This window comes from Amblyraja radiata, chromosome 23 (assembly GCF_010909765.2).
Source record: "Amblyraja radiata isolate CabotCenter1 chromosome 23, sAmbRad1.1.pri, whole genome shotgun sequence".
NCBI classification, from domain to species: domain Eukaryota; kingdom Metazoa; phylum Chordata; class Chondrichthyes; order Rajiformes; family Rajidae; genus Amblyraja; species Amblyraja radiata.
The window spans coordinates 7,696,327-7,711,995 of NC_045978.1; the positions used below are offsets into that span (position 1 = coordinate 7,696,327).

At 45.3% G+C, this 15,669-nt stretch overlaps 1 protein-coding gene across 2 annotated transcripts in view; it reads left to right on the forward strand.

Annotated features, from left to right (window-relative positions):
• Positions 1-15,669, forward strand: part of helz2 (helicase with zinc finger 2) — a 73,271-nt gene that overhangs the window by 28,425 nt on the left and 29,177 nt on the right. For both annotated transcript variants that reach the window (XM_033041508.1, XM_033041509.1), the window contains 4 exons: positions 2,700-3,329; positions 3,820-4,606; positions 8,833-8,908; positions 10,703-14,219. In XM_033041508.1, coding sequence (XP_032897399.1) covers positions 2,700-3,329; positions 3,820-4,606; positions 8,833-8,908; positions 10,703-14,219 — 5,010 coding nt within the window. The remainder of the gene's footprint in view (positions 1-2,699; positions 3,330-3,819; positions 4,607-8,832; positions 8,909-10,702; positions 14,220-15,669) is intronic.

Here is a 15,669-nt window from a genome sequence, read left to right on the forward strand (position 1 = left end):
CTACCACAACCAGAGAGCGGTCCTAAACTACTAACTGTGACCACTGGCCTATTACAGGGACCAGACCCTGTATATATTATACAGAGCTGTGCTGGACTACTAACTACCTCTTTGGTGCACCTCGGAGTGTCCTTGATCGGACTTTGCCGGCTTTACCTCGCACTGAACGTTATTCCATTATCATGTATCTATGAACTGTAATGGTTCGATGGTAATCATGTATTGTCTTTCCGCTGACTGGATAGCACGCAACAAAAGGGCCTGTCCCACTGGGCGTCATTTGCACATCACACAGGTGGCGTGCGAAGATCTTGTCAAAGTCCTGGAGCGCCGCGTGCAACCGCGCATCACTGCCTATGTTCACGCACCTTGCGTGCGTAATGCATGCCATGCACACGTCACGACGCGTGCGTCGTGGCGCATAAATGTCGTCGCGTGAATGACGCGCAAATAACGCCCAAGTGGGACAGCCCCTTACACTGTACCTCGGTACATGTGACAATAAACTAAACTGATCAATGACTGATCTGTCGACGGCATGGATTGGATACAAAAGGGGGTAAATTTCAATCTTGTGAATGGGCGTTGAGTCGAAAGGTTCTCTCTCCATAGCCGCTGGCTGACCTGCTGAGTACCTAGCATTTTCTGTTTGACATTTCCAGCAAATGAAGTTTATTACTTTCTCAATAACATTATTGTCTCACCTGTGGTCCTGATGTCATCTGATCGACCATCTTTACAAAATGTTTACGATTCACAAGCTTTGCCTCGCAGCCTTCATTATGGCAAGCAGATCTGTATTACTTTTAAAACAAATGTTATGTTTATTAACTTTATTAATGTTTTTACTTTAGTTCTACAGCTATTGAAATTAGATTTAGATTTGCTGCAATGTTGGCAATTGAAAATTAAATAAAAATTTGAGAATACTTAGCAGATCAGGCAGAACCCAAAAAGAGAAACAGAGTTCATGTTTCATTTGATGACAAGTCATTACCTGATACATTAATTCCCTGTGATAGCGTGGGTTTCCTCCGGGTGCTCTGGTTTTTTCCCACATCCCAAAGATATGTGGGTTTGTAGGTTAATTGGCCTCTGTAAAATTGTCCTTAGTGGATGAGAATGTGGGATAATTTCGAACTAGTGTGAACATGTGGTCGGTGGTCGGTGTGGACTCTGTGGGTCAAAGGGCCTGTTTCCATGCTGCATACTCGAGTTGTAGTCTTATCAATGCGTAAGAAGGAACTGCAGATGCTGATTTACACCGAAGATAGACACAAAATGCTGAGTTGTGAGTGTGGAATTCTCTGCCTCCGGGCAGTGGAGGCCAGTTCTCTGGATACTTTCAAGAGAGAGTTAGATAGGGCTCTTAAAGATGGCGGAGTCAGGGGATATGGGGAGAAGGCAGGAACGGGGTACTGATTGGGGATGATCAGCCATGATCACATTGAATGACGGTGCTGGCTCGAAGTGTCGAATGGCCTACTCCTGCACCTATTGTCCATTGTCTATTGTCTTCCAAAGGTCACATCTCTATCTCAAGCTCTATCTCTCTATCTCTATCCGTGCCTATCATTACTCCCTTTTCTACTCATCATTGGACCTCCCTTTCACAGTTACAATGCCCTTCCTGCATCAGTTGTTGCCTTCGTACTGGTACAGAGTGCTAGTCCAGTCACTGCACTAACCAGTTTGACCCAAGACAGCACTGCTGTTTTTCTCCATGCTCTCAGGAATTATTTTAATTTTCTACTTTATTGGTAACAGAATAATCCATACAATGGAGTCATGGCTGTAGCCCGTTCTCAATACAATTTCCTGCTTTCTCCCCACACTCCTTCTGGGCCTTGTATGTCCTAAAATGAGTCTATTTCATTTGTATATTTATTCCGTGACTTTACAGCTTTCTGTGGTAGAGAATTCTGTAAATTCACCAAGCCAGTGAGTCAAGGATCTTTTACTCATCTCATTCATTTCTGCTAATTGCCTGACCTGCTGACACAGACCATTTTAAAGGCATATTTTGCTCGGGTGCCAGATTCATAGAGTCACTTGTCCACACCGGCCAACATGTCCCATATACACTCGTCCCAGCTGCCCGCGTTTGGTCCATATCCTTCCAAACCTGTCCTATCCATGTACCTGTCTAACTGTTTCTTAAACGTTGGGTTAGTCCATGGCTCAACTACCTCCTCTGGCAGCTTGTTCCGTACAACCACCACCCTTTGTGTGAAAAGGTTGCCCCTCAGATTCCTATTAAATCTTTTCCCCCTCACCTTAAAACTATGTCCTCTGGTCCTCCATTCACCTACTCTAGGCAAGAGACTCTGTGCATCTACCTGATCCATTCCTCTCATGATTTAATACACCTCTATAAGATCACCTCTCATCCTCCTACGTGCCAAGGAATAGTGACCCAGCCTGCTCAACCTCTCCCTCAGGCCCTGTAGTCCTGCCAACATCCTCGTCAATCTTCTCTGTACCCTTTCCAGCTTGACAACATATTTCCTAAAGCATGGTGCCCAGAACTGAACACAATACTCTAAATGTGGCCTCTGTTTACTGGATGCTAAACAATAAATTGGCATAATTGCACCTAAATATAAATGAAGCTCGAAGCAGAAGTCTGGCATGTCAATCTTATGAAAAATAGTCATAAATTGTCAATGAAAAATTGTCAAATTTCTCTTTTCAAATAGACTCAATCTGAAGGTGGCCATTTTGATCACTGACAAATTGGAAGACACTGGGGAAGGAATGAAGATTGCGCAGTCTGGAGAGCTCTTTGGTGTGCTCCCAACACCCTCTGCACTCACCAATTCTAAAGAAGGCTATCTATTTAAAAGAGCGGTCAAAACTGCACTGTTAGCACTAAATCCCTCTTCCAACAACGCCGTTTATGAGGCTGCCATCATCCAAGCAGCTACCAGCGAGAGCCGCGTTGCTCTTAACCTCTCGATGAGATGCCACACTGATCTCGGCTTCTCCAAAGGAAACTCGTATGCAGTGGAGATCCAGTTTCAGTTGGACCGCCTTGCGTTCTGCTTCAAGCATCAAGCCGTGGACAAGCTTCCAAACGAGCAGGTGATTTTCCCCAACTTTGCCAGCTGCTCCATTCCTCAGCATCCTGTTGCTAGTCTAGCCGGAAACCGGAAGCAATGCGATGCTTTGGCCTTCATTACTGGGCAACCCTCTGGAAACAGAAGAGTGCCGCCTCTGCTAATTTACGGCCCGTTTGGAACTGGCAAGACCTTTACCCTGGCAAAAGCAGCAATGGAAATAGTCAAGAAGCCAGGTTCCAGGTTGCTTCTGTGTACTGACACAAACAGGTGAGCTGACAGTATTGCTTTGTTTATATCTGGTTTTCAAAGGTTTCCTCCCACGGGTGCTGTCCTTACGGAGTTTGCACGCTCTCCCTGTGACAACGCGGGTGCTCCGGCTTCCTCCCACATTCCAAAGACAAACAGGTTTGTAGGTGAATTGGCTTCTGTAAATTGCAAAGTCCCTAGTGTGCAGGATAGTGCTAATTTACGGGGATCGTTGGTCAGCAGGGGACTCGGTGGGCCGAAGGGCCTGAATCTCTAAAGTCTAACCAAACTAGTGAGAGAGTCCAGGACCAGAGGTCAGGGCCTCAGAATTAATGGACGTTCCTTTCGGAAGGAGTTGAAGAGGAATTTATTTAGTCAGATGGTGGTGAATCTGTGGAATTCTTTGCCACAGAAGTCTGTGGAAGCCAAGTCAATGTGTGTCTACCTTCGATTTAAACCAGCATCTGCAGTTCTCTCCCGCAGCTGATTATTATTTGCCTTCTTATTTCAGTGCGGCCGACTTGTACGTCAAGGACTACTTTCATCAATTTGTTTCTGAGTTTCCTGACGGAAGACCGCTGCGACTGAAGTACGTCAAGCAGAACCCCATCCATACCGACCCGATCACAAAACAGTACTGTTTGCTTTCCAACAATGCATTCACTGTGCCTGATAGACATATATTGGAGTCGTACCGTATTGTCATCACCACCTGCATGGAGGCAAAGCTGTTCACCGAACTCAAGCTTCCCCTTGGGTTTTTCACACACATTTTTATCGACGAGGCCTCTCAAATGTTGGAATGCGACGCAATAATTCCGCTGGGCATCGCCGGAGATAAGACGCGGGTTGTCTTGGCAGGAGATCACCTGCAGGTGACACCAAGGCTCTTCTCTGTCAAAGACAGGGAGATGCCAGACTACACGTTACTCAACCGCCTGTTCCAATACTACAAGAGGGAAGAGCACGAGGTGGCAGGGAAAAGCCGCATCATCTTCAACGTAAACTACAGATCGGTGAAAGAGATCATCGACTTTGTGTCGGTGCATTTTTACGTGAGAGAGGTCGACATCATTAAAGCGAGTGGAAACATTCCACGTCACCCTGAGTTCTATCCTCTCATGTTCTGCCACGTCTCAGGGAAGGCCAGTTTCAACTCGTCCAGCTTATCCTGGTACAATGAGTGTGAAGTTCTCCAAGTTGTAGAAAAGGTATTTTCGGTCGTGAAGGGATGGCCCGTTGAATGGGGAACACTGGAACTAAAGGAAATCTGTGTTGTATCAGCTGAAACATATCAGGTAAACACAGCTTAACATTACGTACTGATGTAACTTAATGACACGCCAAAGAATAAGGTTGCCTTGAAAGGGGTTTCTGAAGTAGATTTGCATTCTTGGGGCATTTAAAAATAATTGATGTTATGCTATTTTTTGAGACAGTAAGTTTTAATGGGGCTAATTTACATTGGTTTTAGGGATAAACACAAAATGCAGGAGTAACTCAGCAGGTCAGGCAGCATCTCTGGAGAAAAGGAATAGGTGACGTTTTGGGTCGAGACTCGTCTCTGGAGTCTGAAGAAGGGTCTCGACCCGGAACGTCGCCTATTCCTTTGGCCAGAGATGCTGCCTGTTCCGCTGAGTCATTCCAGCATTTTGTGTATGTCTTTGGTGTAAACCAGCATCTGCAGTTCCTTCCGACACATTTGATTATAGGGGAGAAATATACACTCAAAGGACTACAAAGGGCAGAGTAGGTCTTATTCCGCCTTCACTGCTTGTCTTTGAGAGGGTGTGCCATTGTTTCTAAGGCAAGGTCTGCTGTTCACCAAGGCACAAACCTGGGCACAAATGAATGGTTCCAACCAATGGTCTCCTTTTTGCTCTGCACACCTGAATATGCATCAGAAGGGAACGAATGTCCTCTCATTTAAAGCCACCGTCAATTACTTGTACAGATGCTCCTCGACTTACGAGGCTTCGACTTACGATATTTTGACTTTACGATGGTGCAAAAGCGATACACATTCAGTAGAAACCGTACTTCGAATTTTGAATGCGATAGGGAAATATACAATGAAAAGAAGAAACACCAAGTTTTGACTGTACAGTATATCTTCCTGAAGAACACCATGCCTGCTAAACAGTCAACAAGTGTCGAAGCCCCAGTGCCTTCGCCCACTATTCTCGAGCCTCATCAGAAGAGAGAGAATGTTTGGTCGGTTAGGTGTATTAAATGCATTTTCGACTTGCGATATTTTCGATTTACGATGGGTTTATCGGAACGTAACCTCATCGTAAGTTGAGGAGCAGCTGTACGTTGGTGGCGGCCTGCGTTCCTCTGGCCTTTGGTTCAGTTTTACAAGTGGTTAATTGTGTGGTTCCTTTGTTTGGTTGCATCGCTGTTTTAAGTTGCAAAAATCTTCATGGGCGTGATGTGGATAACACTGAAGGGCTATTTGCTGAATTCTAGCTTTCTGCACCAGCTATCTGGTCCCAGCCAGTTCACTATCTTAGTATTGAACATTACTGGAAGAATGAGCAAAGAGCTACCCAAAACATGAACAGTTAGTAAATAAGCCAGATGCAAGATGGCAGAGGGACATCCTACTGCTTTTTTAGCTTTGGCTTAGTTTAGGCATACAGCGAAGAAACAGGCCCATCGGCCCACTGAGTCCGCGCTGACCAACGCTTCCCAAACACTTGCACTACCCTACACACACTGGGGGCCAATTTACAATTATACCAGGCCAATTAACCAACAAATCTGAAAGTCTTTGGAGCGTGGGAGGTAACCAGAGATCCGTGAGAAAACCCACGCAGAACCTGGTAGAATGGGCGCAGCGGTAGAGTTGCTGCCTTACAGCACTTGAGGCGCCGGAGAACCGGGTTCGATCCCGACCACGGGTGCTGTCTGTACGGAGTTTGTACATTCTCCCTGTGACCGCGTGGGTTTTCTCCGAGATCTTTGGTTTCCTCCCACACTCCAAAGATGTACAGGTGTGTAGGTGAATTGGCTTGGTAAATGTAAAAAATTGTCCCTAGTGTGTGTAGGATAATGTTAATATGCGGGGATCACTGGTCATCGCGGGCCCGGTGGTTTGAAGGGCCTGTTTCCGGACTGTATCTCTAAACTTAACTAAACTAAACATAAAAACTCTACAGACTGCACCCATGGTCAGGATCAAACCCAGGTCTCTTGTGCTAAGGCAGCAACTGTGCCACTGTGCTGCCCTGTTGGTTAATAAATTGAAGGAATGCAATGTTTACACTTGTGGGTGTAACCCTTCCCTTGTGGGTTTTCTCTTGTTTATTTTTAACTTGCAGCAGAGCAACAGATATGGAAACATAGTACTCTGTAAAACCCGTACTGACTGACCCAGCTCCAGATCTTCTCTTTAACTGTATCATTGTTACACCTCTTAGGATGTGTAGTTCATTAAGGGCCTGTCCCACTTACGTGTCCATGGCACGCAAATTACGCGACCTAATGCACGCGTTGAGGCCCCGCGAAGGTCGCGCGAGATTTTATGCGTACGCACAGCCGTCTGGAGCGCGTGACGTCATTTGAAGATGGACACAAAGCTGGAGTAACTCAACGGGACCGGCAGCATCTCTGGAGAGAAGCAGTGGGTGACGTTTCGTGTCGAGACTCTTCTTCAGTCTGAAAAGAAGGGTCTTGACCCGAAACGTCACCCATTGCTTCTCTCCAGAGATGCTGCCGGTCCCGCTGAGTTACTCCAGCATTTTGTGTCTATCTTCAATTTTCTTGGCCCCGCTCTGGGAGTAATGGCCGTGAGCCCCAGGCTGAGTTCGGCGATCGTTTGCCTGCTTCTGCTGCTGTTGGAGGTGAGACGTTGCATCGCGCCAGGGTCTTGGACCTGTCCCACTTTGGCTGTCAGTTCCGCGACAGGCCGTTGGCGTGCAAAGATTTTGCTCGCTACAAAAATTTCGGAGCCCAGCACAACTACATACCCTCCGCGCTTCTCAGTGGGACCAGCCCTGTGCGGCCATACGATGCCCGTGCGCCTCAATGCGACCACGAGGTTGCGTAATTTGCGTGCCAAGGACACGTAAGTGGGACAGGCCCTTTCGTGATAGGAGCAGAATTAGGCTATTCAGCCCATCAAGTCTAGTCCACCATTCAATCATGGCTGAACTATCTTTCCCTCTGAACCCCATTCTCTTGCCTTCTTCACATAACCCCTGGCACCCGTACTAATCAAGAATCTATCTATCTCTGCCTTAAAAATATCCATTGGTTTGGCCTCCACAATCTTTTGTGGCAATGAATTCCACAGATTCAGCACCCTTGGACTAAAGAAATCCCTCCTCACCTCTTTCATAGAAACATAGAAAATAGGTGCAGGAGTAGGCCATTCGGCCCTTCGAGCCTGCACCGCCATTCAATATGATCATGGCTTTCCTAAAGGAACGTCCTTTAATTCTGAGGCAGTGACCTCTGGTCCTAGACTCTCCCACTAGTGGAAACATATTCTCCACATCCACTCTATCCAGGCCTTCCACTGTTCGATGGGATGCTTACTTAGATTGTTTAGGCCGGTGAGACTGGAGATTTTCATCACACTCTAATGTAAGGTTCTCGATCCTTGATTTGCAGGTCTTCGATTCATAGCTTTCTGAAAGGGAGGCAAAAGTATTGAATTGAATTGACATCAACTTAGTAACTTTTAAGAACCGCATGGAGAGCAAATTTAAATGTAGACATTGTCAGATCCAAGGTTTGATCCAAATATAATAACCACATTTCAAGGGCACTAAACATAACGGCTTGTTTATTCTTCTGCCATTCCATTACATCCCGGCATTCTTGCAGTGTGTTTATTATATTTGGATCAAGGTGAGAATCTGACAGTCATTTTTTAAAAGTACCTCTTTGTGAAGATCAACAACATCTTGAAGAAAAGCACACGCTTGGATTAAACTTTGAGAGCAATGGAAGACAGACTGGTTTATAATGGATGATTTTTTGTCATTTCATTTAGAGATACAGCGCAGAAACAGGCCATTCAGCCCACCGGGTCCCCACCGAGTCCGCACCGACCCACGATCCCCGCACATTAACACTATCCTACACACACTGGGGACAATTTAGACTTTTCCCATGCCAATTAACCTACAAACCTTTCCTTGTTTGGAGTGTGGGAGGAAACCGATGATCTCGGAGAAAACCCATGTGGTCACGGGGAGAACGTACAAGCTCCGTACAGACAGCACCCGTAGTCGGGATTGAACCCCGGGTCTCCAATGCTGCAAGCGCAGTAAGGCAGAAATTCTACCGCTGCACCACCGTGCCACCATTTATTCTCAGGGAAATGCCATTTTCTTGCAATAATGGATCACAAATATATCAACATTCCATATCATGGAATGACTTGTTTCAATAATGTTTTGCCTATGCTAATCTCAGTAACATATAACATTTTCTCTCTGCTCGCCTCCTATCCCTAATTCATCTACAAATGGCACATATAATTTATTATTTATCTTTAAAAATAATTTTTCAGGTTCAGTGCTTGAGGCAGAAACTCAGGTCATCTCGACTCGCGTCAGTGACTGTAGAGAATGTCTTCAATATTCAAGGTAAGTCTATTTACATCCAATTTAGTTGTTTTAGTTTAGTGATACAGCCCAGAAACAGGCCCTTCGGCCCACCGGGTCCACACCAACCTGCAATCCCCACACACTTACACTATCCTACACACTAGGGAGAATTTTTCATTTTTACCGAAGCCAATTAACCTACAATCCTTTGGAAAGTGGGAGGAAACCAGAGCTCCTGGAGAAAACCCATGCAGTCACAGGGAGAAGGTACAAACTCCGTATAGACAGCACCCGTGGTCAGGGTCAAACTCTGGTCTCTGGCGTTGTAAGGTAGCAACTCTACCGCAGCACCTCTGTGCCGCCCACAATTGAATTGAACAAGGGAGTGTTTATATTTTTTAGTATTACATTTGGACTTTGTCTCTCCCAAGAAGAATCCACTCTTTTTATATTGTTCGCCACTTTTTGCAACTGGCTTCGTTCCTGGGTGTTCGTGTTGCCGAACCAGGCCAATAAAGGAACATACAAGGTTACGCAGAGCCCTACATAAATATTAGAATATATCCTCTGTCACATTGTAGGGTGCCCCTTGTATAATATTCTCCAACTAGCCATGATAAGTACCACAGTGGATACATCATTAAAATAATTTTCGTATTGTCGTATTATTTTTGTGTAACATGGCTGTTCAAACTATTCTATTTGCTCTATTCTCAATGCCAGGGGTGTCAAACTCGCAGCCCGTGGGCCGGATGCTGTGCGCGAAGGGGTCCGATCGGGCCTGCGGGATAATTTCCCCGATGCCGGAGCGGACTGCAGCTGTCCCCAGTGCCGGATCGGACTGCATTTGCGCGTGCACGGCGCGATCCAGCGCGCTCGTGAAGCCGCATTTTGCCCGTGACATAATATGAGTTAAAATGAAGGTACACAAAAATGCTGGAGAAACTCAGCAGGTGCAGCAGCATCTATGGAGCGAAGGAAATAGGCAACGTTTCGGGCCGAAACCCTTATTCAGACTGATGAAGGGTTTCGGCCCGAAACGTTGCCTATTTCCTTCGCTTCATAGATGCTGCTGCACCCGCTGAGTTTCTCCAGCATTTTTGTGTACCTTCGATTTTCCAGCGTCTGCAGTTCCTTCTTAAACACACGAGTTAAAATGAGTTTGACACCCCTACTCAATATTTTTTTGGTACCTTGGACTTGAAGATTGATCATTGACAGAGATGTACTTGAACAAACAATTGTCAACTTCCTGTATTCTCCTGGAATATTCAGTAATGCCTTGCTGTATATGATGAATAATTGATATGTTGAAACACATGGGTATAAAATGATAGATTTATCTGCAGTAACGTATGAAGAGCATTTAATGGCTGTGGGCCTGTACTTGCTGGAGTTTAGAAGGATGGGGGGGGGGGTCGCATTAAAACCTACTGAATAGTGGAAGGCCTAGATAGAGTGGATGTGGAGAGGATGTTTCCAGTAGTGGGAGAGGTTCGGGCCAGAGGGCACAGCCCCAGAATAAAAGGACATATCTTGGAGGAGTGTGAGATGAGGAGGAATTTCTTTGACCAGAGGGTGGTGAATCTGCAGAATTAATTGCCATAGGCAGCCGTGGAGGCCAAGCCATTGGGTATTTTTGAGCAGAGATTGGTAGATTCTTGATTAGTAAGGACGTCAAAGGTTACAGGGAGAAGGCAGGGGAACGGTGTTGGGAGGGAAGGAAAGATCAGCCATGATTGAATGGCTGAGAGGTCTCGATGGGCCGAATGGTCTTGCTCTGCTCCTATGTCTTGTGGTCCTATGGGTAATTCTCTTTTGTTCTTTCACCAGGAAAGCAGTTCAGAGTGATGATCATCTCGACCGTGCATAATTGTGAAAGCAGCAACTCTGCAAAGAGTGCTGGCTTAGAATTCTTCAGTCAACTTGGCGTTTTGAACACGGCCATGACGCGAGCCCAATCTCTCGTGATAGTCGTGGGAGACGCGGTGGCTCTTTGCTCCGTTGGGAATTGCAGCAAAATCTGGAAGAGGTACATTCAGAAGTCTATTGACAAAAAAGGCATTTACCCGGAAGAGCTATCAATGGAGCAGATTAGACAAAACATTGTTGACAATGAGTGCTTGACGGCCAAGGATGAAGATGACAGTGACAATGATTCGGAGAAAGAAATTGATCTAATACTGCAAGAACTTCTTGACGAGAGCAAGAATATGGCGTTATTCGTTACAGATGAAGGCCTGATGGATTTTGCCAAAACTGGGGACAAAATAGGGAATGTGAGTTATAGTGCATATGTTCCATCCCTTCATAAAAGGTTCTCTGTGCAGTATGAAGACCATCCTGTAGAGACCCTGGAAACATGGTTGTTAAACGAGCCTACAAAATATAAGCGATGTGAAATAGTTATGGAAACATTTCACAAAGGCTACGCCATTGCTCTGGATGATCTTCAGCTTGCTCACATTCAAATAGAAGGTCGGGCGAACTTTGGAAAATCATTCCCCGGTGATCAGTGTTTGGTTGAAATTCTACCCCAGAGCTCAGAGCAAGCTGACAACTCTAATGTCAATGGAAAAGTGGTTGGGGTTTTGAGACCAGGTGACCTGCCGAGAATCTTTGTCTGCAGAATCGATGAATATGATCCTCAAGTCATGATTCCTATCAACAAATGTGTAACAAAAATCTACACACCATGGCTTGACAAGGCTAAGAACACCATCAATATTCGCAAACGCAAGAAAGGTAAATATGTGACAGATAACACATTAATCCTTACTGAAAAAATAAGAAAACATTTCTTCCTCGTTGAAATACTATGTTGGCGGGAAAACTTTCACTATCCATTGGGAATTGTAACTGAGAAACTCCCTGCAGCACTGACAATGGATCATGGAATGAAAATACTGAACTTGGAGTATCACGTTCATGAGAGCTTCCCAGAAGAAGTGAACCTAGAGCTGGAGGCCCACTGCCGAGAACCGGGAAAGGATCCTGGTGAAGAGCGGTTGGACTGCCGGGAGTACTTAACATTTACAGTGGATCCGAAAGATTCCAGGGATCTTGACGATGCTATTAGTGTGAGAGACTTGGGTGAATGCTATGAGATAGGTGTTCACATCGCCGACGTCTCCGTGTTTGTGCCAAGTGGGAGTTCCTTGGATGAAGAGGCCCAGCGGCGTGGAGTGACGTATTATTCGCCTACACGTGATCCAATTCACATGCTGCCTCCGAAGCTGAGCCAAGAGCTCTGCACCCTTCTCCCAGGAGAGGATCGCAAGGTCATTTCTTTATTTGTTGAGGTACAAAAAGGTACAGATCGAGTTGTGAAAGGAAACTTTTCACTTTCCCATGCCCGATCAGACAAGAAACTCACCTATGAAGAAGCGGAGGAGTACATCAAGGATTTTAGTGGAAGTGAATTGAGATTTGATACTTTGGAAGATTCAGTTGCCGTGGCATTTCACTTTTCCAGAGTTCACAGAAAGTACAGACTGCAAGATGGTTATTATTATGATAAGCCTGATGACCATAGACATCTAGGGAACAGGCGGTCCCATCAAATGATCGAAGAACTCATGATAATGATGAATAGCTTTGTGGCCGAATTCCTGACCAACGGGCCGCAAACAATGAACGTGATACCATTAAGATGTCAGGGCCCCCCTGCTCCTCATAAGGTTGCCACTCTAAAGCAAAAGCATAAAAACCTGGTCAACCTTTCCATTCATCTCTCGCATCATCTGGAGGTCCGACCAAATTTCCAACCTCCGTCCTGTCCGGAATTCCAGGTCTTGTCTTCCGTATGGAACGGTCTGGTGAAAGCGGCAGAGGACAATGACATCAACAGGTTGATAGACTTCATTGGAACGGATGACGTCCACCCAAATCTTGCACCAGTCTCCCTGGAGCTGAGGAGAATCATGCTCAAATCCTTCGTCATTCGTTCCAACTCAACATCACTTTCAAAGCAAGGGCATTATTCCCTTCACCTTGAATCTTACACTTGGGCCACGTCACCGATTCGACGATATCCAGACATTGTTATCCAACGTCTCCTTACTCAAATGTTGTGCCAAGGAGAAATTCCATACAGCCCGCAGGAAATTGACAAATTATGCATCGATTTCAACAGGAAAAAAAGGAGGGCTTCCGATTATGAAAAAAGCGCTCAAACTATTCACTTGGCAACGCAACTTAAGAATCAAGTCATGCAGAAGATGGTATTTACCTTTAATGTTGTTCCATTGTGCAGGCACTTTGGTGTCTTATTCCCAATGAGCTCTGATGCTCTGAAAGTGATCCAAAGCATCAACTACAGAACACTTCAGCTGGTGGCCCAACCTACATACAACGAGGAAACTAAAGTAATGATATTAAAATGGAGGAAAAGAGTTTACAGTCTAGACACATCGAGAAATTCTTTTCTTCCACCTGGGCCGTTCTGTAACCCATACATCAATACGATTAACAGTAAAACTTGGCAGGAATTTGTGAAGGCGGTCAGATTGGATGAATATTCCAAGGCATCAATCCTTGTCTTGGAGGAGAGCCAATGTACCAAATCTACTGTGGCGCAAGCAAATTTTGGCAAGATCGACGCCAGCAAGGGCAGTCCTTCACACCACGTAACCATTTCTCTGAACGTGAAAAATGGGAATGCTTTGCAGTTGCAACTGACTAAAGGAGAAAAGGATGGTTTCTTGGTGCCAGCCGTGCAGTTGTTTAATGTAACTCCCATGTTTGAGATTTGCGTGGAACATGCAGAAAATCCTGTGACCTGCTTTTCGGAGTATGCTTCAAAGTCGCCCCAAAACACCTACCTGACGATAGAGGAATATCAAGCGATCTGGTTACCTTTGTGTGCGATGGAATCTGTGACCAGCGCTGTGGCTGAAAATGAAGTAATCATCATTTATGGTGTTAAGATAACTTGGGCAAAGAAATGTAAAACTCTGCTTGGCACTTTCTCTATTCCCAAAGAATTTTGTGAGAAGTGGCAGATTAAAAGTGCCCTGTCTAAGTGTTACTTGTGCATCCGGTGCAGAGACCTGAAACAAAATGTGGACAAATATCTGACCCAAAACGAAGGGACCCTTCACCGAAGTTTGAAGGGACTGACCAATTCAGAAAATTCCCCGGAAGTAAACATTGACCCAAACCGCTACATTTGGGTGGCACATGCAGTGATAGAAGAATTTTCTAATGATGGTCAAAAACCTGACAGGGAAGCTGACATTAAGACAAACTTTACCGTGCACCAAATGCCCATGGATACCATCCCAAAGGAAATATATCAAAAGGATACAACATTCGTTGTGGAAGTAATTCCAAAACAACTTCCTGAAATGTAAGTATTGTGAATGCACAGTCACTGTATATTATCTGGTGTGATTTTTGTTCTAGTTTATAGGAATGAGAATTCTAGATTCTTAAGCATCAAACATCTCCAAACTAAGTTTGTCCCATTTCAATTACATGAAAACTCTTCAATGTTGATAAATTGTGAACTCGGCATCAGTCCTTCTCCCTCTATGCACTGTACAGTTGACAAAGTAAGTAGCCACTCGATTAGTACGGGTGTCAGGGGTTATGGGGAGAAGGCAGGAGAATGGGGTTGAGAGGGAAAGATAGATCAGCCATGATTGAATGGCAGAGTAGACTTGATGGGCTGAATGGTCTAATTCTGCTCCTATCACGTATGACCTTATGTAACACTTCAACTCAAACAACGTCCCAGTGTAGCATGAATATTTTGTAAAGCATATTGTGACGTTTGTGATCCATCATATTTAATACCAATTTATTCATGAGATTTGGTAAATTTGGTAAATAGTTGTTGAGCTGCATCTTTACTTGCATTCAGCTTGTCCATAACTTCATCAATTAAATTAAAAGACCTATAGACTAAACGTAGTGAAATGCAAATGTTTGCCCCATATATTCCTGTACTTTTGGTATTAACATGTCTCTTTTCATGCTGATCAATTATTGCGAGCTGGAGAAGGGGGGTTTACCTGAAGTTGGAGAATTCCATGTTCATACCATCTATCTTCCATGTCTATCCTCTATGTTCATACCATTGGGTTGCAAGCAGTGAGGTTGTGTGTGGCTTCACTCTGCCATCGGAGAAGGCCAAGGACAGACAGATCACGGTGGGAATGGGAAGGGGAATTAAAATGATTAGCAATGGGGAGCATTGGATGACAGAGAGCAAGTTTAGTTTAGAGATACAGCGCAGTAACAGGCCCTTCGGCCCACTGAGTCCGCGCCGACCAGCCAAGGCCATTAACCTACAAACCTGTACGTCTTTGGGCTTTTTGATGATGAGGTTGCCGAGTCTATGCTTGCTTTCACCGATGTAACGGAGGCCATATCAGGAGCACCAAATGCAGTAGATGAGGTTTGAATAGGCACAGGCGAATCTCTGTCACACCTGGAAGGGCTTCTGAGATCCGTGAGACTGCGAAGGTAGCGGGATTAAAGGCAGAGAGAGACCAGAGGATCTCTATCCCTATTCTCTCTGGGTGGAGGCATGGGTGAGGTCACCATGCACAACTGCTGGGGTGGGGGGGAAACACATTAGCCGAAGAAAGAGGACATCTCAGATGTCGTAGAGTGTGAAGATGTCCGACAGTATGTCAAGAGCAGATGCAGCAGAGACGGAGAAACTGTGAGGAAAGGAAGGCATCAGGTGTAATTAAGGTGGCTGAGGGTGTCAGTTGGTTTGTAGTAGATGTGTGTGTACAGTCTGTCTCCTACAATGGAAAGATCACAAAATGGGAGGGAGGTGTGTTAGA